Source organism: Morone saxatilis, unplaced genomic scaffold, assembly GCF_004916995.1.
Source record: "Morone saxatilis isolate NCDOM2014 unplaced genomic scaffold, NCSU_SB_2.0 Contig17, whole genome shotgun sequence".
Taxonomy (NCBI): domain Eukaryota; kingdom Metazoa; phylum Chordata; class Actinopteri; family Moronidae; genus Morone; species Morone saxatilis.
In genome coordinates this window covers 18,780,877-18,805,531 of record NW_023339729.1, presented here as the reverse complement: position 1 = coordinate 18,805,531, position 24,655 = coordinate 18,780,877, and the positions used below count along the sequence as shown (strand labels likewise).

The 24,655-nt window shown below is 44.2% G+C and overlaps 1 protein-coding gene across 1 annotated transcript in view; it reads left to right on the top strand.

Moving 5' to 3' along the window:
* The window catches only part of lef1 (lymphoid enhancer-binding factor 1), a 40,623-nt gene that overhangs the window by 11,785 nt on the left and 4,183 nt on the right, over positions 1-24,655 (top strand). Inside the window, exons 4-10 of the mRNA XM_035660507.1 lie at positions 11,012-11,144; positions 14,793-14,883; positions 16,608-16,727; positions 17,505-17,667; positions 18,449-18,556; positions 20,354-20,402; positions 20,979-21,020. Of these exons, the coding sequence (XP_035516400.1) occupies positions 11,012-11,144; positions 14,793-14,883; positions 16,608-16,727; positions 17,505-17,667; positions 18,449-18,556; positions 20,354-20,402; positions 20,979-21,013 (699 nt within the window). The 3' untranslated portion in view covers positions 21,014-21,020. The remainder of the gene's footprint in view (positions 1-11,011; positions 11,145-14,792; positions 14,884-16,607; positions 16,728-17,504; positions 17,668-18,448; positions 18,557-20,353; positions 20,403-20,978; positions 21,021-24,655) is intronic.

Genomic DNA, 24,655 nt, shown 5'->3' with positions numbered 1-24,655 from the left:
GAGGGAGGTGGGGGTGTTTTGGAGGGGAGGGCGGGAGCGGGGGGAGCATCGTCTTTTCCTTTCCAGGGCTGAAATCAATCACAGTGCCGAGGCAATTATGTGTAATTCAACCCCAGCCAGATTAGTGACTCTTGTTACCTGAGCGACCGGAGCTCTGTAATCTGTGAGACACACCGGCCTCACCAGCAAAGGAGTAGCCAGGAACAGGCGAGGAGCACTTGAGGGAAAGGAGGGGATCGAGGGGAGAGGGAGAGGTGCTGAAAAGCAGGCTGCCATGCTGCTGTCCAGCAGAGCAGAAAATCAGAGTACAATGGAGTGATTACACTTGCAGATGTAGCCATATTTATGATGAGGTGGATAGAGAGAACAGAAAGAATGATGAGCGTTGATCGCCATGGAGCTCGCTAGTTAGTGTGCTAACGAGCCAGGTCCCCTTTTGTGTTAAAACATGTGCGTAATGTCACCTCCGCTGTGCTTCCAGTCCTCCCCCACCATCCACCGCCCTGTCCCCCCCTCCAGTGCCATATCTCTATCCCTCATGCCCTCCACAGTCGGCTCCGAAATGCAAGCTTGGCCAAGGCTGCTGCCCCAGGCGCCCAATTTACTATAGCTGGAGAAAAACTCAGTGGCCCCAAGTCACAGAGGAAAACAGCAGAGCTGAATGCTGCTCTTTCCCTGCTGCTGCAGTTCGTCTGATCTGTGCAACTGTTTCAGTGTCTTAACACACAGCAGTGTAACAATTTACACCCTTCTGTTTTTTTATGTGGCTTACTGAGGAGATTTATCCCAATTATGTTTGCTCCTAGTTTAGGCAAATCTAGAACGTGGTAGGAGTTTGATGCTCATGACTAATACCACCTAGCGTACGTTATGAGATTATTTATTTGTATTACTTTTTTTTTTTATTTAAGCCTAATATTTCTGTGGTGGATTTCAGAAACAATTAATTGGAGGTTGGGCTGAGTGCAGAGGAAAAAAAATCAGAATCACATTATTGGTATTTAATTGGAAATATATGATTGCTTGGGCTTTGATTCTTCCCCTGCGCTCTGTCTGTAAGCGCTGATGTCACAGGGATGAGAACAAGGCTTTGTTTTTTTTTTTCCTCAGCAGTCACTTGATGCAGGATGATGAAACCCACAAAGATATCTAGCAAGAATGTGTTTGTTCATCTGATGAGCTCGCCTTGTGCTCCATGTTTCCTTTTGATCATCGGACTGCTTGGTTGGTGATGGAAGGCACTTATTTTTGTTGTGGGATGTACACATTGAATAAATTAGATATATGTACTGTTATAATAGAACAGAGTTGATCAGGACCTTGATGTCTGCCATAGTTTTAACAAGGCAGGCTGACAGGGAAGTGGAGCTGACTCTAAAAATATAAAGGTCACGCCGAATGGATTATGTGGCATCAATGGAGCCACCGTCCAGCTCAGCAGGAGCCCTTAAATCCACTAGCAGCCATAACCCTCGGCTCAGGGGCCAGGTGACGCTTTTCATGTGCTCCAATGGAGAGACATCACAGAGGCCTCTTCCACTTTGAGCTGCCCGTCATCAAACAATGCATCAAAACATCAAATCAATCCACCCCCTCTTTCGAGATGAAAGATGAGGGAGAAATGTAAGTGCCCACTGCGCCCCGCACCGCAAATCTACATTTTCATTTCTCCCGATTGCAAACGGTGACACTTGCTCCCTGTCCAAGCAGCGATGCAGTGAAAAAGTTCTGCTTGACTTTAATTTGAAACGTCAAACAGTGGTTACCTGACCTTGCCCAGCTTTGTTATGACAGGGTGAAAACAGTTTGATAGTCTCTTGAATTGCAGCTCTAGGATTACTACAGCCTACCCTAATGTGGTAGATGTTGGCACTTGGTACTTCTGCTGCCTGTGATTGCAAAGATGAGCGAACATGATTGTAAGCAACTTAAACAAAACCTTAACTTGTCATAAGGTGACAAAGTTTTATTTTATGATCCACGTGTGGACTGTAGAAACTTCTAGAAATAATGCGAATGGATCAAGACTTTGCCCTTATTATGTAAAACAAAATATTGTAAATGTTTCTGTCTTGCTTTGGTTTGTTAAGATTTTCCAGTTATAGGTAATGCCATTAAAAATAAAATTTGCATTTATGGTTGCTAAGGGTCGAAATATTAAAAGTGCCATATTTGCATTCTTTGTTTTTATCTGACCAAGATATTCAGTTTACTATTAACATTTAGCCCTCACATTTGAATGTGTGTCCGCTTTCCTAATAGACAAATGAGATTATATCAAAACATATGCACAGTCCCCTCTGAATACATCCAGCTAGGAGCTGAATTACAACCACTCTGTGTTCATTGTATGGCTTATCATTCGGATTTGCGGCATCAGGTGCATGAGTGTGCCCTATAATGTTGCTGTAACCATATGCCCCAAGCCTAAGGAGTCCCTTTTGTGCTCCAGAAATTCACTATTACCATTTCTTTAGAGGTATCAAGGGATAAGCAGACGTTGTCTGTTGTCTTGTTCTACATGGTCATTGTTTTGTTTGTATTAAAGCCCACAAAACCCTGCCACAAAGCTAATTGATAGGGCAGAGTTTTCATGTGACCGTTCAGATCCTTGGAGAGGTTCTTGAAGTGTTCCCTGCGTCTGTGGGGATGGAGAAAAGCCATTTGTTCGGAGAGGATCAGATTTGAATAGCTTTGTGCTTTTCATTCAGATCTTAACAGGGGCGTGTACGCCGGGCTAGAAAGGAGTCCTAAAATGTGTGGTTTGATTAATGACTAATTCCAGGCTGAAAGGCAGTTGTTGGTAGTCTTTACCAGTTAATCCCTTAAAACGTGGAATCACACCCAAACAGTGGGCTGCTGGTATTGTTGCACAGTCCATGATGTGAATAAGCTGAAAGGTTTGCAGTGTGATCCACAACCATGAGTGCTTTTTAGCACTGGTGCGTGAACCTTGCCTCATTATAATCAGATCCAAAACAGTCATACAATTTGTAGCATAATGAAAAATGCATCTTTGTCTGGGTGCTTGTCTATTTATGTAAAAAGCTCATTTTGGGAGGAAATGGAGACACAACATGTAAGTGCAATTGTTCACTGAGGTGAAAAGAGCATTGATCATTTGACTACGGGGTCAAAAGTACAGAACAAGGCCAGGACACATGACACCTGAGGCAATAGGGCCTCTTGTGACCCGCAGTTTTTAAACATTACATAACCTATACACTAACCCCGTCTGTTTACAAAATTCAGCAATTTTTCTGTGAATTCTATTTTTTGTCCCTTTTGAGTTGTCAGTGGTTAAGGCTCACAAGCCCATCGATATTTTTATTCTTTCTATTCTTACACATTCTCTTGGTGGGTGTGCATCTGTCTGAGTGAAATACAGAAAGGAAACTAGGTCAATACTCTCTACAGCTCAGGCAGAAGCAGCTCTCATTCAAATCACCTCCCCGTCCACATTTTTCCTGGTGTGTGCCATTGAAAACCTTCCCCGCAAACACGGCAACGCATTCACAACCTGCTGCCGTCTGCCTACGTCCAGCTCTCCCTGGCTAGCTTGCAGTGCTAATATTTACCCCTTCCTTTCCGTGCACGTAATGTGCAATGTTGCATCGGAGCTAGCTTGGGCTTAGTGAGAAGTGTACTGTCTCTAGCTCTCGTCTCCACAGGTAGACACACACAAAGACCCCCACCAGACTCTATTTTCCCCCTCAACGCTGAGCTCCCAAATCCAAACTGACAGCCATTCATGCCCAGAATACCTGGGCGAAAGCTGAGGGGGGGAAACACTATCTAGGTGTAGCAGGCAAATCCGCTCTTGTTCGACGGATCTATGAAGCTCCTGCATAAGGCAACTCATCAGCACATTTCCGCCATTCTGCACTGCATTTTTCTCTCCCTTTTTCTCTCCGTATCTAGTTTTGTGCGAAGGCTAAGGTTTTAGCGTGCTCGCCGCACAAAGTTAGCTTGTGCTGCGATTTTATTTGTGTACATCTCTCAGGGCCTTTGAGTGTTGTTGTTGAATGTGGATGTTGGCACCACCAGCCTGCCTGGCATGAATGTAGCTGCTCAGCAGACCAGAGCTGGCTTCTAATGATAAATCATGCAGTGTGTTAATGCAGCAGCAGGGTTGCTATAAATAGTTGCTGGAGAGGGATTGCCGATTGATTCAGGAAGAAAAATAAAGTGTGCTCTGAACATTTTCTGCATGTGGTCAGCTTTAAAGGCTGAGTTCAAACATAGGAGCCCAAGATTAACACTTCCCCTGGTTTGAAACACACAGCTGATCAGGTAAATGAGGCAATGACGCAGCTAAAGGCTTTATGACTCCAATTTTAATACAATTAGACACAGTGGCGGTGACAGATATAGCAGATAGCTGTGTTTATGTCTCTTTCGTGCTACCCGTGCTGAGAAATGACACAATTCTGCAAGACTGGAGTCATCTAAGGTATTGTTGGAATTTTTCAGTGAACATGTCTCAGTAGATGCAAGGCAAGTGATGGTGCTTCAGAGAGCAGCCATGTTCTTTGTGGGGTGATATGCCTTGTGGGTGCTCAAGTGTGTGTGCGGTCTGCCTTTTGTGTATGTGTTTGCGTGTGCGCTCGCAGGCCTGCTGACAGTGGCACTTCAGCAGAATGTTTGCCCTTTCCTCAGTCCTTTGATGTGACCAGGTCCTGCTGTGATAATGAGCCCTGTGCCCCGCCGCAAGGTGAACATCCTGCAGTTCGCCGAGGGCTCTGCCAGAGCAGCGGCCCAACCCCCACCACACCTCCACCACACACACACACACTCTCTATGCAAACACAGCAGTGGAGGAGCCGACCTCCACTCAGCACTGATCAACTTCCACACAGTGCTTGGATAGCGTGAACACGACGACAATCCTTCATGTAGCACAGAAACATTTCTGGCCCAAAATCCGCACCTGTGCTTATATGAGCAGTGCATACCAACATTATGGCCTGGTAATGTGGCTGATAGTGATATAGTGATCAATATTCAATACCAATACCAAGATAGCGATATATTACAATGTGGAATATGTATTTAAAGTGACATAGAAAATAATCCTGTTATTTTTTTAAAGCATGTGAAGGATAAGCTTATTGAGATTCTGTATTTTCCTCTTGTCAACAAATCCCATGAAAGGACCAAAACCAACAGTGAATTGATCCTTCTAACAATTATTTTCTGTGTAGCCAAAGCATTTCATTCCTCTGTGCCAAAGATTGGCCAAAAACAATAACAAAACGCATCAATGAACCAAACGGGCAGCAAACAAAGCTGTTACGCTGGGTGACATGCTCCTCCATTACAATGGACACGGGCACAGTCATTTATTTTGCGTAAGTCGAACATGCACTGTTATCTTCTCACTAGAGTACCACATACATTCATTTGCTGTAGAAAATAGCCCCCAGCAAATGTACTGTTCAGTCCTGTTAATGTCACATTTAGTAGGAAGATGGGCTTTGAACTGAAAGACAGAGACAGACATACTTTTGAAGACAGAAAGTATTGGGAGACAAAATAACATGTTGCTGGTTTTGGTATTTTCATTTGTTTCATGGGATACCGCCAGCGCATCCTTTCAACAATGATAGATATGTATTAGACATACATCAGCCAAAACTGTTCACACCTAAAACAGAAACCTTAATAACAATTAGTTACAATTTCATGGCTTCAACTTTATTTTGCCAGTATAGAGTATAACTGAGCCGCACCCTATACTACAGCATCTAACTCAAACCTTCATGACCTCTTGTGTGACCTTTTTAAAGTCCCAACTCTTTAAAAACAGACTGGCTGTTGTCATATTACTTTACACTTTCTACTCACTGTGGCTTAACGGCAAGAAAAATAGCAACTGGATAATTTCTAATGTTCTGTTGCTTCTCCCTCAGTTTTAATAGCTCTGCGACATATAGAAATTAAGAGTTGAACACTTTAAAAAGCGGATAAAGTCTTTTCATCTGGGCCAGGCATATTTCACACAAATTATCTTCTTTGCACATTCCGAATGTCAGTATGAGAAGCTAGCATGATTGGTTTGCTTGGAGCATACGCTCTTCATGCCAACTGAAGGATGATGGGTAATCCACCTCGTCTTATTCAGTTGTGCTTGGTGGTGGTGGGAAAGAAGACAGTCAGCTCTTAATAGCTCCTTTTGTGTTCATATGTAGCATGTATGTGTTAAATTAAATAAATGCAGGGTTATTGCAGTACCATGACCATATTTTACAGTATGTGCAGGGCCTTTTGAGTTGGTGCTTTCTGTGTGGATTCCATGTTTATGCAGTGGCATGTGTCGGTCACGTTTGTTAATGTGTTGGCGTGTGGGCGTCTGTGTGGGCGTAATCTTGTTATTTAGAGGACAGCGTCACAAGTTTCCTCGCATGATAAAAATGTGCGGATATTTGGCCACTAAAACCTTATGTGGTACTGTATGCAGCATATATGCCTTCTAAGTTATCCACCAAACACCATTCTGCTTCGTTTGTGATACTCTTTTATACCTTTTTTTTTTTTTGTGTTTTTCCCATTTTTACCAACTGGCCTCGGCCTTCAGTGTCACTGCTTCTCTTCAACTTTTGGACTCTGACTAGCACGCAGGATTTATGATTGAAATGAAAGGAGGAGGGAGATTGGANNGGGGGGGGGGGGGGGACGCTTCACAGATGTAAATTTTTCTCCAGGGCAGGCTTTTCCTGTTATTCGTAGCCTCCACCACTCCTGTCCCTGTGGTTGGCTTCGCTTGTTCGTCTCATTACCCCAGGCGCGTGGCGCTCCTTCGCTTGCTGGCGGCCCGGCTTTCTTCTTCATTAATTGGGTTTCGTTACATTAAGCCCCCTGGCCAAGGGGCCATCCTGCCAATAAAACATTCCATTTTTAGCACTCCACTCGAAGCTGGTGGGGTTCAACCCGCTCTGCGAATGGTAATTGGTTATTTATTTAAGCTTCCTCAGGTTGGTCTCCTCTAGTTTTGGTAAAGAGGGAGGGGAGGAGGGGAGGTACGGTCCCTTTTCTTTTACTGCGCTGTGAAGCTACTATGGGAGAATGTTTGCTCACTTTTGTTGGGAAAAGGACAGACAACTTGCACACAAACACACCTGGGAGTGCACACCTGGTCTGAGGGTGAGATCTGTGCTGGGCACACCCTTACTTCATACTTCAGTTTTGGATTTAAAGAGGCTTTCCTTCTGTAATCTTGCCTTCTTTATGATCACATTGTCAGTGGAAACATTAGCCAAAGACGATATTTAAACAGTCATAGAAGGGTGTGTGCTCTCTACCAGTTATTTTAAATTATTTCCTCAGGCGGTGGGAATCATGTAATTTTATTGGAAATGTACGGCAAACCTTTTGATGATACTGTTTGCTAACAAAAAACTGTTTCTTGCCTCAGTTTATTTTTTTTCTCGTCTGTTATCCCTGGCCTTATTTTTTTGATGCGTCCCTTTTCCTCCAGAGTGCAGAAAATCCTATGAGTAGGTGAAGAAGGGTTTTGGGGTGAGAAGGGCTTCTTAGTGAAAAGATTTAGCAGCATGGGAATCGGTCGCCACCACTTGAGCTGCCATCTCCCCAGCTGTTTGTGAAACACCTCACATGGTTTCTACACACTTGATTGTAGCTGCAGGCGCGAAGAGTCCTCATTGCATATAAATTACAGAAGTGGGAAGTGATTATTATAAAATTCCCGCTTTCCCTTTTTCCCACTCCACTCTGCAGAAGTGGTATAATTGAGTGGAGTACAAAAGCTGTGCTGTGAGGAGAGAGAGGGAGAGAAATGCTAAAAAGGCAATATTGCGGGGATAGTTATTGCATATACCACATAGACATGCGTACAAACACACACTCATGCTTAGACACCATGGCAGGATGTTGGTGGAATCTGACAAAATACAAGCTCAGAGACACCGGCGTGCCGTCAGTAAAATCCTCCCTCAGAAAAAAACAAAAAAAGAAACAAAAAACGAAACGTCCCATTTCCCTTCCCCACCCCCAATTTCAGACAGCACGCCAAGTCATTGGCTCCCCGTGCTGAAACACACTGGAGTGTCTCCTCCATGGAGGGCTCCCTGCCAGCTCCAGTTCCGCACAATGAATTTCTCTTAAAACCACATCTGAGAGGTTCTTTAGAAGGGCCGGCCAAGCCTGGATATGAAATTCCAAATGGAACGTTTTCTTTTCAATCCTCGCCGCCTCTCCTCTTTCGCTCTCCCTGAAAAATATGAATAGAAAGATCCTAAGCCTATTATTTCTCCTGTACAATAAAAGGGACCTCCAATATGGCCGCCCTCCATCACAACACCGCTGCTGCTAAGGACCTTTTAGAGTCAGGATTGGGATGAGAGGGAATCAAATTGCAACGACGTGGCATGACCCTCATGGTTGTGGTCACTTGAGTGTCTCCAACGACTTCCTCCAGGAAAGTGGTAAAGGGGTGTCATGCTTTTGGTGTGTAACCTTGCCAAGATCTGCAAAGTGGGTGCAGCAAGCCAACAAGTCTCCACCTGGAAGAATTAAAATGGTGGCTCCATGACGGCTGTTAGCCCGTAATGACTGTAACTTTAAAGTGAAAGAGTCAAAACATATGAGGATTTTACTTAGCCCCGATTCAGTTTTCCCCATCATGAAAATGTAAGAATGTTTAGTAAGATATGAAGATGTAAGACGCCTAAATGACAATTCATTGCTCGTCCTTTCTTCACAAAGTAAACCGTGGTTAGTTATGGCATGCAGTTTATGTAAATGTGCACCCAATAGCCATAAATTCGGTATTGGTCACAGAGGTTTTACCCTGGTGGATTTTGCCACAATGGAGGCAGTTTATTAAGAAGTTGAGAAAAATGGGATTTGACAGCTGTAACTGGGAAAAGCGTAAAAGAGGGTTTCTCTTCTATGTCAGAAGCCTCTAGCTTTCTGGGGTGCTAAGGAGTCAATCACCTTTTTATTTTTTTTGCAATATCGTAGTTTGTGTGTGTGTGTGTGTGTGTGTGTGTGTGTGTGTGTGTGACCAAGAGAGACTAACTTTTGTTTCCACTGGCTTTTCCTTTGTGTTCCTTTGTGCTACAAGTTGGAGAAGACTTCAAGTTAAAATGATAATCCCTCAGGTTCTTATCTCATTCCCACAGGATAACAAATGGGAGTGGAGAGGCGTAAAATAATATGGGCGAGAATGCTATCATTTAGCCCCTGGTGTAGGCACGTCCCAGCCGCCCTGGTTAGTCCTCCTTTAGGGTTAGCAGCCCTTTACTAATAAGCCCTCCCCTTTGTAGGATGAGGTCTGACACTCCCACACTTGCAGATTATCCCATCACCTTTGACTCTTGTTGACCTGGGTCAAAGAACCAAACTCACCTGGGCTAATGTGAAAAGCCTCTGCACGATGGCTTTATTAGTCTTCTGGCAGGATTTGTCTTGTTTTTGCTGAATCGGGGCAACGTGTGCAATCTCAAATGGTGCAATGTGGACTGTGCCAGATGATGGCTTATGATGCTCATATCAAGAGACGAACTGGGTAAGAAATAGGCCCTGGGAGATGAGATTCCCACCCCGATAAGGAGTCTGATGTGGATGACGCGTCATGTGGTCGAGGATACTGAGAACTTTTTCGACACACACACACACAGACGCCACACATACTGCCCTTTTGTGTTCCCGGTTGCACGTTCCCAGAAGGCGGGGAGAGAAAGAGAAAGAGGGAGGGGGTGGTCTTAAGTTGAGACTGGTGCCAGTCTGCGAAAGGTTCGGGGAAACGCAGACATTCCAACCACCCTTGTGTCCAGGAGGTTTTGTGTATACTTGTGTGTGTGTGTGTGTGTGTGTGTGTGTGTGTGTGGATGGCCACCAGCCACCACTTAGCATTTCAGGAATGTCACCTTGGCGGACACCTCCCTAGGACAACGAAGTGAGAGCTAATAAAGAACAGTCCCTTGATTATTTTGTCTCTTCAGAAATGTATGCTCAAACTAAATTTAGATGACTGTCTTCAACAACATTATTAATCAGGTGACTGTTCCCGTGAGAGCCGCTGATTATAATTTCATGAAACTCTTTGATTCAAAGCGTGTGGGAGCCGTTTGGTGTAAGACGTTTCTCACCCAACGGTGAACTGATGTCTCTCCGATTAGCCATATATCCTGTGGAGGTGATATTTTGACTCCAGCTCAGCTCTGGGCTCAGATTGTGAATAGTAGATTTAGCATGGCTAAGCATTACCATGTGTTCAGTGCTGCTGAAGCATGTAAGCGCTGTTGGCTGGGGGTTGGGGCCGGGGTTTTTTGGGCCTGGCTGGGTCTATTTTAGTTGTCAGGAGGCAGGTCTCTCTGAGTCAGCCAGGGATGGGGGGCCTGTGGCCAGGCCACTGTTGACGTGATTACCCCTGCATTAAGTACCGCTGCAGACATCTGTCTCACTCGCGCTCACTCTCCATAGCCAGCCCCCCTTCTCCTCCTCCTCCATCCCTCATCTCTCCTTCCCCCGGCTCTTGCTCTGTAATGAACTCCCCTTATTCACCAGCTAATGACTGCCTTTGATCTCCCGCCTAAGACCTCTGCTCTAACTCTACCCTGCGAATCTCTCTTTTCTCTCCCCTCTCTGCTCTATCGCTTGTTCGCTCCTATTCGCTCCAGCTCTGTTTAGGTCTTACTCTCTTTTGCTGTCTCAAGCATGCTCATGCACATCTTTGACTTGTTTTTCCTCTTTCCTTCAGGGAATAGGGTTTTCAGTGCTGCTGACCTAGGCTAAACAAAGTTTTGAGGTGCTCTGCTCAGGCTACTAAAAGAGAAGAAATTAAGAAATGTTTTTTAGTTACTTTTTCCCTTCACCCACATCTACAACGAGCCAGAGCACCTGCACTTTATGTGCCGTGCCAGTGCCCAGATCATGTGGTAGGGAACAGGGCCATATTTGCGCATGAAATAATGCAGTTGAAGCTTACACATAAAGTCGTCATCTTTCATATTGTTTGAGCCTTCTTGTATTGTATTTTTCTTCACAGTCCAACAAAGTCCCTGTGGTGCAGCCGTCCCATGCAGTCCACCCACTCACCCCGCTGATCACGTACAGTGATGAGCACTTCGCCCCAGGATCCCATTCCGGTCATCATCCCCAGGATGCCAACAACAAACAAGGTAGAGAGCAAGCAAATAAATCAGAGCAACACACAGTGACACAACACTCACAGCCGGCACAGTGGCAGCAGGATTGCTGTAATACAACTTTGTGAATAATCCTTGTTCCTTGTGAGTCATCCTTTTGCTTTACAAATTCAAACTACTGGCAATATATTCGGAATAATCTGAAGTACTTTCAGTAAGCGAAAGAAGAACTAATAATTAGGCCGATACAGATCCGATACTAGTAGTCCCAAATTTAAAATCTGTATGTCTCCCTGCTTGAAACTCATTGGGAAGTTAACATAAGGCCAGAGATTGTGGTGGGATTAAAAACTTTGTTTTGGTGGCTTAACTGTCTGATTTAATAAGTGATAGTGGAAACACAATAACATCGACTGTATTAAATCAATCACATATTGGCAGATACCTGATCCTGATCTAAGAACAGTAGCGTTGCCGATACTGTCCAGATCTGGATCATTATAATGATATTCTAATGGGCTGGATTGTTCGTTACTCCCAGTAGGGCTTTAATGGAGAGATTTTACAGTACCATCTTTGTCAATATGCATCATTGAATTTTATTTGAACTGGCATTCAAAAGTCTTGGAGAATCGGGGTTAAACAGGTGCATCCCTACTGCCAATTCCAACAAAACATTACTTTGCAATGGGATATAGATATAGATTAACAGCAACTTAATCTGATTGGTAACTTAATTGAAAGGGTTACCACCGGTCTTGATTATGCTTTCGCGAAAAACAAAGTGTGATTTTTATTTAAAATATTGCAATATGCCGAACGGTGAACTTGAGTCTGCATTAAACTGAACCTGAATACCTCAGGTATTTTTTTCTTTTACATTCCTACCTGCCAAAACTGTCAGCAATCAATAGAGACACAAACCACAAAGTGTCACAGCAAAGTCATCCCTTCCATCAGCTCCTTTCACATGAACTCATTTGAAGCAGCCTGTGGGACGGTGCACTGAGCTCTGCTGCCCTCTCCCCCTGCACTATTTGCCTCAGTAACAACATCAAGCCGCAGCTCTGACAGCTGCAGAGGAGCTCCTCAGCACTGCACAGCTGGAGACTTTGGCAGCTTCTCACGAACGCAAAAAAAAAAAAAAAGATGTGCTTCCACCAAGTTCGTGATTTTCTTTTCTGTTCTTCTCGCTCGCCCCAGTTGAAAAGGAGGAGAGGGATCAGACAGGGTGTAGGCGACGATGAAGATGATGATGAGGCTGGGAGGTTCTGAGGGACCAGCTATAAATAACAATGTGGAACTGAACACAAGAGTACACAGCGTAGTGAGATGAAGGGAGTGAGATGTATAAAGAAAACTGTGCTCCACATATGTCAGAGGAATCATGCATCAGACACATTTTGTTGAATATTTTTCTAATGGAAGCAGCAAAGAATTGTGTTGACATGCAGTTGAGTGATAAATACACCGTGCGCACATGCATGCTTTCGAATTTCGTGTTGTACAATTCGCGAGGTAATGCTCTCCATTTTACCGTGTGTATTGGTTTTGCCAGTGCTTACAGATCCACCAAGTTTCTGACAAAAAGTGGAAGACCCCTGGAGGTCTTTTTCTTACTATAATTGATCTTTGCACTCGCAGCCCAGAAGAAATCCATGTCCAAGCAATCCAGTTTCAGAATTAGCTGCAAATGATTTCCCCAGGCATATTCGTGTGTGTGTGTGTAAACCAGCAGGCCTAAGCTGAAGATGCTTAAAATGAAATCTCCCTTATTCTCTCTCTCTCTCTCTCTCGCATATCGACCAATTGCTGCTCTGCCTTCCTTAGTGGGCTCAGACTTTGATCTGCTCGTTAATTATGAAAAACAATCATGGATTTTCTCATTATGAGCTCTAATATGCGCAGGGCTGCAATGCAGGATGGAAGGTCGAGCAGGAGGGGGGCCGGCTTTGAACATTTTACATCTAAACCTTATTTAAATTTCTTTAAACAAAATACATATGACATGTGAAACAATAACTTGAATATAGATTGTTTCCAGGTTTTACAGTGTTGCTTGTTTGTTGGGAGGAAATGCGATTGTGAAGCTGTGCAGTGTGTCGACGGGAACGTGTGAAATAAGGGAGTGAGTAATTAGGCACCTTAGGGTGTGAGTGACAAGGTTAACACGCTGGGGCTCTCTCCTCCTCCCTCGTCACCTCACCCCTTGCCTCCTTCCCTTCTGCCCTCAGGAGGACCCTTAGGAGTGTTACGTGGTGGATTAGTGGGCAGGGGGTAGTGCTATGCACGCTATGAATCCAGCGTTGCAACATTGGCTTTGGAGATATAAGCCCCCTTGCTCGCTCTGCTTCTCTGAGGAGAGAGGCCCCTTCAGACCACAGCCTGGAGAGAGAAAGAGGAAGAGAAAAGATAGAGCCAGGGAGAAAGGACTGGCTCCAGCAGGGATTAGAAGATGGTGCTAATCTGGAGGCTTTTGCCCTCTATTCTTTGTGTGTATACGTGTGTGTTTGAGCACAGATGTAGGCGCATTGCACTTGTCTGTGTGTGAGTAGTATTTCATAATATCGACACACTTTAATTCTTCTTATTACTTGCTCTGCTCTTAAAAACAACAACAAATAGATGTAAAACAAGAAGATTTTGTTACATTTTAGTCCTCTTACAGCCCTGTTCCCAGTTAAGTCCCCTTCCATCTATCTGAGACGACAACTTCCTATAAAAAGGGACCCCTTGACCTTGAAACCCAGCAGGAGTAGGCGAGCTGGAGATGGAGCAGCTTAGTCCCGAAGATCCACGGACAGTTAGTCCAAGTCAATCCTGTGTCTACAGGGAGAGCCGCAGCCTGTGCCACAAAAAGGAAGCCTCAATTAACCAGCTTAAAGACGCTGAAACATACTGAAAGGACTCTAGCTAAGCAGGGAAAATATTATCCTTTTCTTACTGTTGTATAATGTGAGGTCATGAGGCGCATTTAAGGGCCGACGTGCACTGTCCTTGACTTGTAGTGAAGCAGGATGGGAAAAGCCGAGTAATAGGTTTTGAACAAAAAAAGACAAATCGTAACTCAAGGTCCATTTACCTGCTTTTCAACCGTAGTTCAGTCTTCTCCAGCAGATGGCGTTCGCTCAGTTGTCAAGCTAGTAAGTAAACCTTGAGTTTTGTCAAGCTGTCAAGAATGAACTTTCACACATTGTTGCTCGTTATATGGATTCAGAAATCCAACTCTCTTTTCTGACATACATTCTGATAAGCACTGATCCAATACCAGCGCTCTCTTTTTGCCATATTTATGTAAGATAAAGTCCAGAGGTTGCCGTTGCCAAAATTGTCAGAATGAATGTAACTGATGGAAACAATTGGCATTGACAAGAAACTGTGTGTAATGTGGTTTGATTGTCTTTTATATTATTTATTCTTTCTTTCATCTGTTTAAATGTTCTTTGTAATGTGTTTTTATAATGAATGCCAGAGGCTTAAACACATTGGTCTCACAATAAAGTTTTCCTTTATTGTACAAGGGTTGCCGAAGAAAGTTTTGGCACCACTTTTGATCCTCAGTGCTACGGACACTTTTGATTGGTGCTTAGATCCATGGGATGCAGATATAATTTAAAAAATTGCATCGGGTATCGAGCCTCAATGCTATCTAACATTTGTGTACCATTGTTGTTTGTCTAGGAATGCCAAGGCATCACCCAGGACCAGACATGCCCAACTTCTACTCCTTGTCTCCTGGAGGAGTTGGGCAGATCACGCCACCGCTGGGATGGTGAGTCACAGACAAACAAAAGCAAAAGCATGCACAGTTGAGTCGTGTAAACAAGGGGCAATTACTATCTTGTCTCTTCCCATCAGATGCATACTGACACTGTACTGGCTTTGTGTAATGAATGGAGGACTGGTGGCCTGCAGCAGCAGCCTACACAGGGGAGGTCTGCCTCTGGCTGTTCCTGCTGCACTGCTGTGGCTTCAGCCTCACCACTCCTCTGTGTGCCCAACACATGTCAAACACATCACCACATACGTGCCCCTGCATAACCATATGGCTGCTTAACCCCCATCAAAGCTTCCTGGAAGCACTTCTCTCTCTGAGCCTAACATCGCTACTTTTTTTTGTATCTTTTACTTCTTTTCTTTCCTTTTTTGACCGCATCCTTGTCACAGCCGTTCCCGTGCTTTTTCCCTTTTGTCAACATATCTTTCCCTCTTTCTTATTCTTTCTTTCTTCCACACTATCTCTCTCTCTGTCAGTGTGATGTTTGTGAAGACAGGGCTCTAGGCATACACTGAGTGAAGCCAGATGTAAGGTGCAGGATCAGGCGGCGGTTAAAGCCCAGACGTTCTCCTCCTGTTTTCCTCCCCAGACCCTCTTAAATCTGCATACATACTGTATATTAACCCATTTTTAGATTTAGGAACTTTCCCCCCTTTTCCAGTTGAGGTCCGATTTTGGATCCTTGGTCATAGTTTGTACCTCACAACAAGTCCCTAGGACCGCAGAAGCATTGTGTTTGCAGTACTGAACATTGCTGATCGGTAAATTTCATGTTTTACAAGAATCTTTTTTTTCCCATGACAAACATTTATTCAAAAAAGAGCAGCCAGTTGAAACATAACCACAGAATGATGAAGTGAGTGTTGAACGAAATAGACAAATGGAACAAAATGGAAAATGGAGACACAGACATTATGAACCCACCGATAGACTGATGACAACACAGAAGACAATTGAAGACGGTGACAAGGAAAGAAAAACATATCCAAAGCAGTTCTGAAAGGAAGTCAAACAAATTAAAGGCGATTATACGTTTCTGTCAGTTTCTCCTATTTTGCCTGATCTTCATTGTTCTTGAGCTGCAGTGAGATACACAAGCACAACTTACAGAAAGTTGTTGTTCCTTTATTAGCTACTATGGTTCTTTGGATCTTTGGATCCAAACGTATGCTGTAAATGCCCATGTAATCATATAAACCAATGGTACCCAACCTTTTCTTAAACTGTGATCCCTTGCATGTTAATCAGTTTATTTAGATCATTTGTAGAGGTCTGAACAGTACAGTGTTCAACAAGCAAAGATTAGAGAGAATTCTAATAATTTAAACATCATTTTGTGTATTGTCTTGCGTGCAACCTCTTGTGGAAGGACATTTTCATGTGGTCTTGTTTACTGTGCCCATCAGGATATTATAAAAAATATTATTGACTGCTGTCCGTATGCCAAATTGGCCCTTGGGGACATTAAAGCTTTCCTCTGCTCCACTTCCCTACTCTAATATTGCAGAAAGAGGTTGATCATTTCAGTGCTAAAAAAGATCTAGAGATACAAGACACAACTTAAAAAAAAATGTGTGAATGGATTTCTTTCCTTGTTTGTGACCGCTGTTGCACTTGTTGCGTTTTTCTATTTCACATAGGTGACATTTAATGGGACCCTTTCCATGCTACTGTCCTTCTTGGTCCTCTTCATTAATCAGAGTCTGCTGTTATTGCAGGTTCTCACACCACATGGTGCCGGGCCCCCCAGGTCCCCACGCCACAGGGATCCCCCACCCGGCCATCGTCAATCCACAGGTCAAACACGAGCCTCTGCATGAAACAGACATCATGCACATGTGAGTCCTGCAAACACAAAATACCTTCATCAAACACTTTCACACACTTTTTTTCCCCCTCCTCCCCTCTATCTCTCTGAGACGACATACTTCCAGGTATTTGTGTGCTCTACCACTACAGTAGGCCATTGCTTAACAAACCCTCCGTCAGAGGCTTGTTCTCATTCCCTTGATGTGAGCAGATAAGTAGCGAGGGCCCGTGCTCTACTGATAACAGGCCTATGCTTCATTTGGCCTCAGGGATCACAACACACTTAGCCAGCAACAGATACAGGTCCTAGATTAGTGCTCGGATGAGCTGAATTCACATCCCCAGTGTGTGCAGTGGGAAGTGCTGTGAGCGCCCTGAAGTGGTTATCACTGATATTTCCATTATTCATGGCCATCCCAGCACCAAGACTGTACTAGTATCAAAAATGTTATTAGAAAGTAAGTCAGGAGTGGGAGCAGAGTGTCTTTTGAGTGTGTGTCAGTTTTAAGCGATTGCCAATGTGCTGTGGACGAGAGGTTTGGTTGCCATTACTGGTGAAGTAATCTCTCCGCATGAAGGACTGCGACTGTGCAACTGCACATGATTAAAGAGACAGGGGCCATGGCGTGGCAACCCCTCTCACGCTGCCTCACCATTGGCTGAGAGCAATCAGAGCTCTCGAGCTTTTGTCGCCATTGCGGCACCGCAATTTCCCCTCCTCTGTTGCTTTGCTCTTTTATTCCCCGATTTTTGTTTCTTCATCGTCTTTACCTCCATCCGTGTTGTTGTTGTTTTTGTCTGTACAGGAAACCCCAGCACGAACAGAGAAAGGAGCAGGAGCCCAAAAGACCGCACATCAAGAAGCCGCTAAACGCCTTCATGCTCTACATGAAAGAGATGCGCGCAAATGTGGTCGCCGAGTGCACACTGAAGGAGAGCGCTGCCATCAATCAGATCCTGGGACGAAGGGTAGGTGCACCGACCTCATTCTCTTTGTCGCTGTAGTCCATCTTTGTTGATTGAGTTAAATCAGCAAGAGATCACAGTTCAAGCCATGGCTCTAAAGAGGCTGCATGCACTGCCTTCCCAGACCCAATTAGTTTTAAAAAGTACAAGGTTTCCTCTCTCTATTAACATACAGTCTTTTATGAACTAGTCGTGATTATTGTCATAATGATTGCCCCCGCCAATTACTTCTCGCTCAGCAGCACAGATACAGACCGCCTATCTAACTGACATTTAATCAAATTGGCTTTAATAAAATATGCCTGGATAATGGCACGGTTGGAAATGACAAAATTTGTTCCTTTTGAGGATTGGGAAAAGAGTGGAACCACAGAGCCATGTTAAAAGCCTTAACGAATAGGCCTAGCGGTTGAGGCAGCCAGCCACAGCAAAGCCTAGTTTGTGGCCTGCATAGGGGTAATTGCTCGCTGACATAGTTTGAATAAAAAGCGCTGCTAAATTGGAACCAGTGTTTTGATAGGAAATCAAAGTTTTTTCCTTCTCTTCTCTCCCTCTCTGAATGTTAATCTCTTCATCATGTGTCCCCCCTTCTTCTTTGTCTCTCTTTTATCCCCATTTTTTTCTACACCAAACATTTGGAAGTTGAAAAGAAGATTTTTTTTTTTTTTTTCTTTTCTTTTTACCAAAACACCAGCACACTTCTTTATGCAGACAACATGCAAGTGCATGCCAGTAATTGACTGTATGCTATTTTTCCCCCCTAATCTCCTTTGTACTGAAACAGTGGCATGCTTTATCTCGGGAAGAGCAAGCTAAGTATTATGAGTTAGCCCGCAAGGAACGGCAGCTCCACATGCAGCTCTACCCAGGCTGGTCTGCTCGAGACAATTATGTAAGTATCAACAGAACAGATTACCAGAGGTGCGCGCGTGTGTGTGTATGTTGATTCATGTTGTTTGTTTATGTCAGCGTTGCATGACTTGTTCTTAAATGGCACCCAATAATGACACACACACACACACACACACACACTAATTCACACTAGTCGGCTCCATGCTAATGGGGTTCATTTGAGCCTTTGTTTCAGCCTAATGTGTAATTCATAACACTGTGATTCACTGTTATATTACCATCCACAGTAAAATGGATTGTAGTATCATGGACATTATTATTGCCACAGTGAGCGAAAACTGCCTGGTAATGGTTATGCTAGTCTTTGATGTTCCATATCAGCATGGAGCTTTGGATGTAAAAAGTACCTGTTAGACTGAGTTGAGGTGGCTTGATTGTACATACAGCAATCAGCCGCAGCAACCTTTGCTCCTCCAGCCGCCCAGTTTGTTTGCGAATGTGGGAGGTTGAGCTGGATTTAAGATGCAAGTCTGTTTTTGGTGTATATCACAGTGTATGTGCGTGCATATGTGTTCTGTGTATTGGCTTGGAAGTTGTGTCGGATCTGTCTCCGAGTATGTGGCGTGTATGAATTTGTGAGAGAGAGCACCAGCCTTTATTAAAAGTGTGGCTCCGGCACTCACATTCACTCCACCACCAAAGTGCTTTGTGGTGTTTATCTGCCTCCCCTCGGACACCGACAGCATCCCTCCTCCTTCTGCCTCCACTGCTCCGCTGCCAAAATGCCTCGCTGAGGGGGGGAGACTTTTTTTTTTTGCAGCTCTGCTCCCAGTGAAGCACAGCGCAGTTAAAGATACACAACATCAGCTAGTGACAGTTAGCCCAGTTCCCATTTAATTTCCAGCTTTGTTAGTACAAACATATTTGACGGGTAGGAAGAAAAAAAAAGTGGTGAAATGGCTTTCTACTTGGCATACCAAAGAGATAAAGGGAAATGATATGTTCAACGCAAAACATTTCTTACAAATAAATGTTTCTGTGACCCCTCCCACAAACAAAATCCTCAGCTGTGCACAGGCACAACACATCATGCCTGGATACACCCAAAATAGGTAACGCACTGGCATGGGGAGCGTGTAGCATTCATAGTTTTGCTGTGTACCCCCTCACTCATCCTTTCTCTCACCCACTCTCACTTAGTCTCTTCTTCTTCCCTGTCTGCCGCAGCAGTAGAAGGCAGATTAGCTCATGAATAAGTGGATTAGCAGACTTTGCAGCAGGAAACCAAAGTGCTGCTCATATTTGACTAGAACGACTCTACGCTGCTATCTATACCTATAGTCTCCCCCCTGGGGATTTAGCATAAGCTATAAATCCTTACACACTCCCACCACCTCGCTGGAAAAAGAGTGTCGCTCTTCACAGTCGTTGAGCTAGACTAGCCTAATTACAGTGAGCATTTTTAATTGCACTTCATGTTAATATTTGTCATTAGAGGGACTTCAAAGGTAGTGGAAATATGGCACAGACTGGTCACAACAGCGGGACAAGCTGTACCTCTATCCGGTTAGGATGGTCCCAGCTTAAAAAGCCCTAAAAAGTGATAGAAAGTAAGTCATTTAAAAGCAGGTAGAGCACACTTAACATTAGCCCAGGCTTGCTGGGTCCATTCCTCTCAGCGTGGCAGTTTGCTCGTGGAGTCCGGAGTCCAAGGGATGCTGGTTGGTTGCCCAGCAGGGGATGAGTGAACATGGCAGTCAGCAGCAGGATACCAGAGTGGTCTAGTGAGCGTGAGTGCTGGAGCCACACTTTATGTGTTCCTCTGTATATTTTTTAGGGAAAGAAGAAGAAGCGGAAGAGGGAGAAGATGCAGGAAACGGCCCCCGGTAAGTGAACGGTCCCGTCCCAGTTCCTTCTCTTTTTTCTTTTTTCTGTCTGTTGCATCTTGACGTTGTGAGTTACGCCATCTTTCCATAGACAACACATATTCTTTTACAGTATACTGCTGCATTTTTAATAATGCCTCTGTAAAGCTGTAAAAAAATATAACTAATCTCAGTAGATTGGGGAAAAACTCTTCTAAAAGTCGAGTCCTTCACTTCTTATAGACTTTCTTTATATGCATCCCTCCATTCATTTGTTCCTTCACTCTCTCTCATCCTTGCCCTCACACATTACACCTACTTTGGGATTAGTCTGTCCATTCTATACGACTACTTACCGATTCTGGGCTTTGCACTATTTGTTTGCCTGCTGAACTTACAGTATGTCTTTCTGCTGACCTTGTTTAGCTGCGCTTATGAGCCTCTCCTCTCAGCACTGCAACTGTAATCCATTGAGAATTACATCTTAAGTAAAATGTCAGTTTTTTTTTTCTTTTTGGTCTGTACACTGTGTAGGCCAAACGGACGGTTAAAGATCTATGCCGCCCAGATTTTTTTAAAAGATGCAATTTTCTGCAGGTACAGGCCAGAGAATGAAAACGGCGTACATCTGAGAAAATGGTAAGACAAAAACCCCCTCTATCCCCTCCCTGTCTGATCAGTTCAATATATGTCAAGACTTTTTAAACTGCTAAACACTGACTTGAGAGTATGTACTAACAGACTAATCCTAAAAAGGTCCACCCTAACCTCGCCATAGTCATTGTGTCAGTGGTGTTAAGACCTGAAGGGGGATTGTGCTTTGTGTGTGGAGTTTGCTCAATGGCCTCAGCACAATAGGCATTGGATTTTCTCCCTTTTGTGTGTGTGTGCAATCAAACGTGCGCGTGTGTGTCTGTGTTGAACTGGCTCGATTTGAATGTTTTTGTGTTGAGCGCTGGTTGGATGAAAGGTCAGATGTTGTGTCAGCAGTTTATGGTTTGTTTCTTCCATTGTGTGTTAGAGGAAAAAGTCCAAATAAAAAGGAAAAATGATTGCTTAATAAATCAGACATCTCATCCACTTGGTGTTTTCTAAACATGGACTAAGTGATTCATCTGAAAACAGTTTTACTCGCGCTGAGCTTTTTTTTTTTTTTTTACTGCTGGTAGAGGCTAAGATGTCAGCTCAGCCCCATATGGACTACATGTGTTGTCTTTCTCTGCATCTTTGTGAAGCGGAGCAGGATTCAGCAGCTTGTTTGGCAGCAACTTAATGAGATGCTATACCTTAACAAGATTTCATGGTATCTGGGGTTTCAGGGTGTCTATAATGCCTTCATGACAAAGGCACTCAGCAGTGGGGTTTTTTTTTTTTTTTTTACATGTGAATGATATGTTGAGATATATTGATTCAGATGCCATGTCAAATGCTCAACTGTCACCTGTCCCTTTTTTTTTTGTCAAAAGAAGGATTAACGTTCCCAATATGTGGCAAAGGCATCTCTATTTTCCCTCCTTCAGTCTTCCGTACTCTCTCTTGATCTTTCTGCTTTCTATCTCTCTCCTTCCCTCCCTCTCCCTCCCTGTGAGTCTGGTAGCATCCTGTTGTTCCGCTCCCTTTTCGGCAGCAGAAAAAAGCCAGGCAGATGTGACAAATCTGGGCCTACGTCGAAATCGCCCCAACCAGACAAAGGTTTTCCACTTGATCGATTCCTGACCCAGTGGCTCTCTCTGAACCCGAAATTGGGCTTCTTTTCTTTTCCGCTTTTTTCTCTCTCGGTTTTCAAAGCGCAGAGAAAGCGAGCGCTAAAAAGCACTTTATCTCTGATCCAATAATTAGCAGCGCCTAGCCGCAGCGGGATGGACACCCTTGCTGATTCTCAGTGACAGCCTTAAACTAATATGCATAATACCAAGGATACTGCCACAACTCCCCAAGCCCTCAATTTATGCAGATCCCAAAGAGCTGGATTGAGGTTAGCTCGGTGTAGACGCCAAAAAACATCTTTAAATGAACTCGTTTGTCTATTTCTTTTCATCTGCCCTAGCCTCTACCCCATCTGTCTCTGCTCCATATGAAAAATCTTAAAGGAAATTTGTTAATGAGTTAAATTCGAAGACACAGTTTGAACACCTCTTTGTATGATGGTTCAAAGACAGTGAACATTTTGCGTCGTTGGATAATATTTTTAGCGCTTGTACAGTCATAATGAAGTATGTTCAGCATAACAAAGTGAAATGTTTCAGTCTAGGTAGATTTTATGAAGGGAAAATTGACTTAATAGATGTTCATATTAACATATTTTATGGCTTCTGCTGAGTTTTTCTGCCTGTGAGGCAAACCAGGAGTTTGGCTTGCCATTGCTTCTCTTTGTTATCTTTAGCATGTCAAACACTGGGCCCGCCACACAGCTGGCTCTCACCACAGTGGAACAGCACTCTGAGAAGTCATTACTCTGACAATGTGAAATGAGGGTTTCCGTCTCTTCCCCTCGTCATTCCGTGCCCCAGCCCCCTATTTTTTCTCACACTGACTGGAAATGCGCAGTTTTACCCCACCTTTCCTCCCTGCTCCTGCACCCTTCTTTTATTTAGTTTCTCCCTCGCGTGCGCCGTTTTGCCTTTTGTCAGACTAAGCCTGCTGATTCACAGCCTTTCAGATAGTTATCTGGCCGAGACACATACATGCCCCGGAGGCTTTCTCCCGTTTCAGCCACTGCGCATTTTTTTCACAGGGGGGAGACACTCTTTACAAAGGTGGCCTTTTAATCTGGCCGGCGAGGGGCCGCAGAGTTGCAAACACTCGCAAACTGCCATAAAAACTGCATGTGAGTCATCTTGCTCAGACAGACCCTTATGAAGGTGCTCTTTTGTTGACAAGCAAAAATGGATGTCTTTTATAAGTCCATGTGAGCAAGAGGTTGTATTTTCAATCACTTGATCCAGGATGTCTTCCTAAAATTGATGCTTTTACAATTACTAAAGTCTGTTAAGTGCATCGAGGGTCATCTCTAACCACATGTCCCGGTCCAGAAACATGAAAGGAAGTGTTGTTCAAGCAGGAGCTTTGGTGGCTATACCCTCTCTCCTCCTCTCTCTGTCTCAGTCGTGCCCCGGCTCTCCTCCCTCTGATGTGTGCAGCCAGAAGTCAGCTGTCAAAAGACTTTGATAGGCGAGGAGAAAAAAAAGAGGCAAGGAGGGAGGGAGGGCAAGAAAAGGGCCAGAAGAAAATCCCTCATTCTCCCAAGTTCTGAGTTTACCCAATCTTGCTTGACTGCCACTCATCCTTCAGTCTCCATCCCTCATTTCTTTCCCCTTCTCCTCTCTTTTTATTTGTTGCCTCTCATCTTTTCTCTCTCTTTCTCTCTCTTTCTCTCTCAGACCCTCATCACTCTCTGTAAATTTCTCTCTCTCACACACACACGCACATCTGAGCAGCCATTCACACACTCTTGCTGCAATTAGGGAAGATCCAGCGTCTGCCTCTATTTCCCGAGTCGTTTCAATTTGGCACCGAGCCTCTAGGCCACTGCGGCACAGCCCAGTGCCTCCACACCCCGCCTTATTAGTGACCCGGGATAATTGGGGAAGGAATCCGAAACGCACAAAAAAAATAGAAAAGACTGTGGGTCTCGCTCTGAGCTGCACACAAGAGATGAGAGGATGTTTTTAAAACTGTACTACTTCACCAAAAAAGGGGGGGGAATAGTTATGAGTGGGAGGTGGAGGAGAGAGATTTGGGCTTAAATCAGAGCGACGCCCCGGCTAATGTTTCTATGGGTGGGAGGAAATAGAATCGGAAACATTAACCCCCACAGTCATCCCGTTCTCTCACTCCCCTGACCTCCACAAAGCCTACTCTGTGAAGAAAAATGACCCTCTCAGCACTTAGTACATAGACTTTTTAGATGGCGGCAGTATGTCAAACTTTATGTAATTTAAGTATGCATATGTGGTTTTAGCTTAGAAGTACAAATCTTATACACTGACATGCTTGTCTTATCCTGGCCTGGGAGCCTTACTTGACACTTTTAGGAGGGGGGAAAAAATGTTAAGAGGGGAGGGTACAACCCACTTAAGGGTCTATGTTTATATGTGAGAAAATGCAGCGATAGTGTTCCCATTGTTTAGACTGGTGCTTGAAATTTGTTTTGATTGAGTCACGGGCCTATTGTGTTGTGGTTTGGCCAGCTGCAGTAACAGTATGAGGGTCCAGTCTCTTGGCGTTTTTGTGATGTCTTCTCCACTTCCTTTCTTTCTCTCTCCGCCTGTCCC